Source organism: Tupaia chinensis, unplaced genomic scaffold (genome assembly GCF_000334495.1).
Source record: "Tupaia chinensis unplaced genomic scaffold, TupChi_1.0 Scaffold000350_1, whole genome shotgun sequence".
NCBI lineage: Eukaryota > Metazoa > Chordata > Mammalia > Scandentia > Tupaiidae > Tupaia > Tupaia belangeri.
In genome coordinates, this window is record NW_006159844.1 from 3939323 (window position 1) to 3943772 (window position 4450).

At 36.8% G+C, this 4450-nt stretch overlaps 1 protein-coding gene across 1 annotated transcript in view; it reads left to right on the forward strand.

Moving 5' to 3' along the window:
• The window catches only part of SLC25A21 (solute carrier family 25 member 21), a 545709-nt gene that overhangs the window by 494964 nt on the left and 46295 nt on the right, over nucleotides 1-4450 (forward strand). Inside the window, exon 6 of the mRNA XM_027773393.1 lies at nucleotides 568-675. Within this exon, the coding sequence (XP_027629194.1) occupies nucleotides 568-675 (108 nt within the window). The remainder of the gene's footprint in view (nucleotides 1-567; nucleotides 676-4450) is intronic.

Here is a 4450-nt window from a genome sequence, read left to right on the forward strand (position 1 = left end):
TATATATATATGGAAAAGATGAATAAAAAATCATTTTAGTTTGTTAATAGTCTCAAATAGTGACTGTAAGAACATGACTATATGTTTAAATGTTTCCAGCTATGCTGTTTGTTACCTGAAATTTGGCTTTTCATAAACTTTGTATTTGTGGTTCAGCTCCTTGAATTTCTTTATATGCTCAATAGATGTATTTAAGTAGATGTTCAAAAATGAAGCTCTCCTTTTACAGTTCAAACTCTAATTGCTATATGTGCAGATGTTTTGGTATCCACCTTAAATCAGGAAAACAACCTTGCTTTTTGTTAAAGGGGAAAGTCATCGTTGATGGGGCTTTGACATTTTATTTTGAAGTTGTTCGGATGTGGTTTGTGGCTTCTGTAATTTCTTCTTCATGAATTGTCAGCATCTAATCAAGAACTAAAGCTGTTTAGTAATAGTATATGGTGCATGTATGGAGGTTTCTCCATTCTCATCATAACATTCAGCGGCATGGTGTAATGAATAGGATGCTTTACCCAGTACACGTGATAACTTGTTTTAAAGTATTGATGGATTTAATTTTTCCAGACATTTGCCATTGCTGGATTGGGATCTGGACTAACAGAAGCCATCGTGGTTAACCCTTTTGAGGTAGTGAAAGTTGGCTTGCAAGCCAATCGGAACACATTTACAGAGGTAACCATTTAATGTTTTCTTATTATTGAGAGAACGTGAAAAATTATCTTTAAGTACAAAGTGGGGGTTCTTCAAAGAGTTCATGGAAAGTGGGTATTATAGGAAAAAACTAAACATAGGTTTTATTTTTAATTTTGTACCAAAACATACTTTAATTCTATTGCTCATAACCTTTCTAAAGTCCCTTCATGGGCATATAAAATCATCAACCCAGCTCTTACCAACCAAGTTTAAAATCCTCGATAAATTATTGTTAAGGAAGTGCCTCATCAACAAGGAAAACATTAATAAAAATGCACTAAGATCTGATGAACAACTATGTTTCTACATTTTTATTTTAGAGTTCTACTGTAATCTATAGTGACTTGTTCAGAAATATTTTCCTGACTTTTGGCAAACCTTATCTTTCATATTGCACAAGAATAGACTATAGCAAAGCCTCTGAGGCGATAATATTATTGTGCTTAAAAAGAAAAAAAGTCATTTTTTAAAATTACCTCACTCCTTTTCCCACTCCCACCTGTTCACCTCCCAAATGATTCTGATTATCTGTCAAACTTGTCTTTTGGTTAAACCTGAGTGGGCAAGTTACTAAGCCTGTGCAGACATCACCACTTGGACCATGATGGGCCTTGACGTTTCATCACTGGTACATGATGTTCCACAGAGACAGCTTCCCTTGGTGTACGCTGCCTTCACTTCCTTCCAGTTGCCTAATAATTCTCTTTAAACCGCCAAGTCCAACTGTTCTGTTTTATTCTTTTGGATGCCAAGCACAAGATTGGAGAAAAATCAGGGGATTAGCACTCTCGATCCTTTCTTAGTATTTTCACTTAGTTCCACAACTGGGTAGCATGTGGACTGTATTGGTTTGAAGGATTTGCTTACCTGGATATTTCTGTAGAAAATATCCCCTGCTGACTACTTAAGCAGCTGCTAATGGGTGGAGACCCTCTCACCCCCACCCCACTTCCTGCCTGCTAATACTGCCTGAGAGCTTCCTGGCAGCTTCTTGGACAAGGGTATGGAGAAGCAAGTGGTGGGGGTGGAGGCTACTCATCTCTAGCTGCCAAGACGTGGTGGGGACAGGGTTGGGCTGCTGCAGCAGATGGTATCTACTCGGATAAAGTCAGTCCTAATTCACAGGGAATTATTTTCTTTTAAGTTTCAAAATGTTGTCTTAATGGCAGAGATATACATATAACACTCAAAAAAGGCTGAGCATCTCTGTATTCTTTTAGTTTTAATTTCTGTTCTCTTTTCTCTCTGCTGTTTCTTAAATGATGGGAAATAATGGTGAAGAATAAAGGGAAAAGAAAAGAAAACTTTTTCAAATGTCCTGTCAATATGAAGCACTTAAAATAATGCCCATGAAATCTGTTCAAGGAAAACTGAGTTTGGCAGAGTGGGAGAATGATAGCTAGAAGAAACTTTTTAAGATCCTCATTCCGTGCCTCATTTTACTCACTGGGAGGCTTGTTTGGGAGCAACAGTGAGGGGACATAGGAACAAGCAGGCCTTTCACTGTAGTACTTTATCCAGGCATCTTGTAACCACAGGGATGCATGTGGGACTAAACACCAAGGAGTACTCATAGGAATGAAAATAGAGTCCTCACAGCACCTCTGCTCATGCCTAATGTTCTTTTTCTCTTCTCTGTCCTCAAGGAGGTCCCACACTGAGGCCACGTAAGAGCTACTAATGTTTTGCATGTGCTGAGGCCTTGCATGGATGTGATAATACCCTTCTAGCCCAGTACAAGAATGTGCTGCATGTGTCCACACTCCCAGTTCTTTAACATTAATCCGTGTAAATTGCTTATGTGTATTCAGCCATTTTTAAAACAGAAAGTAAAGGGATCTTGCATGGGTCCTTTCCTTTGAAGAATCCACTGAGCTGAACATTGTCAGATATTTACCTATAATAAAATTATTTAGGTGCATTGTAAAATACTTTAAGGGTCAGCCCCATTGTGCAGTGGTTAAGGGAGCCATATCTCACATGACCAACTGTAGTCTGAGTCCTGACCCCAGCAGTTTGAAAAACATGCTGGGTATGGGTGTGTGTGCATGTTTGCTCAAAATCTCAACAGGATGGAGAAACAGGAAGATTGTGGCATGGCCAAGTGCCACTGGGGCGTGCTTTCTCCTTCTCTCCCACTTGCTGACTCGCTGTCTCTATTTGGCAAATGAATGTGTCCTTTGACAATTAAAAAATATTTTTGAAATATTGCTTTAGCTAGTCAGAACTTAGCAAACTGGTGCTCATGTAGGTTGTGCCCTACAGCTTTTACTGATAGCTACTATCAGAATTCAGTCGCTGAACTGAGATGGTGCTTTGATGGAGCATTTTGATCCAGCTGAAAAACTAGTTAGCAGTGATAGTCACTGAACATAAAGTAATGGGACTATGTCTATTGAAAAAAAAAAAAGAGAAAGAAATGTCTGAGAAAGAGATGACAATGAAAAAAAAACAGAAAAATTGGATCTAGTTGTTTTAAAAGTGATCATTTTTGCCTAGGACATGTTGAGGCCAAAGTCTTCCTCCATTGACTAGCACTTTTTAAATACAACAAAGGGATATCTTTTTGTTAATCTATATCTATGTTGATTTAATTCAAATATTAGATATACTTACTTCAGCATTTGTATAGGGAAAATAATTATTGTTTCCTTCACTCTAAGGCTTTGTGGGTTGTCATGTATAAAAGGGAGGCATGGAGGAGGAGGAAAAGGACAAGAAAGAGAGAAAGAAAGGAATTAATTTAACATCCATTGCATATATAGATCAAATTTTTAAAAATGTGCCCAAGCATCAGAGTAGTGCATATTTATGTCAGAAGATACAAAAAAACTATATATTTCTGTATACAGACATGCATGTGTAAATGTACTAAAAAGATCTAGACTCTAAACAGTGCTGTTTAATAGAAGTATAATGTAAGCCACATTTTCTAGTAGCTACATTTAAAAAAGAAAAGAAACCAGTGAAATTAATTTAGTAATATATTTTATTCCAATATGTCTAAAATGTTTTCAAGCCTTTTTTTTTTTTTGGAGCAGTTTTAAGTTCACAGCAAGATTAAGCAAAAGATAGGGCAAAGCCTCCCCTCTCATAATACTCCTCCTTAGTAGTGTATTTGTTGCAATTGATGAACCAACACTTATACGTCCTTATCACCCAAAATCCATAGTTTACATTAGGATTCATTCTTAGTTTTATACAATCTATGGGTTTGGAAAAATTTATGACATGTATCCACTATTATAGTGCCATGCAGAATAGGTTCACTGCCTTAGAGATCCTCTTTCCTCCACCTATGCATCCCTTCCACGAAGCTGCTTAATCCCTGGCAACCACTGATCTTTTTACTGTCTCCAAAGTTTATCTTTTTAACATGCAAATAAATATAAAAAGTACATGAGATCTTTTCCTATACTAATTTTTAAATCTGGTACGTATTTTATGCTAATAGCACATCTCAACTAGGAGGTTTCAAGTGCTCAATAGCTACCCATGGGTTGTGATTTCTATACAGGACAGTGTAGGAATGGAGAAATTCATACTAAACTTCCAACTCTGGTTTCCTCTGGAGAAGGAGAGGAAGGGGAGGTTTAAGAGGAGGACTATGTGTAGTTCAGTGGTTTAACATGAGAATGTATTCATGTATTGTCTGTGAACATTTACTTGAAAATGTAATACCTGTTGTTGTAAAAAAAAATAGAAAATACAGAACAGTATAATAATAGTATATAATCTAAAAGGAATGCTTCTA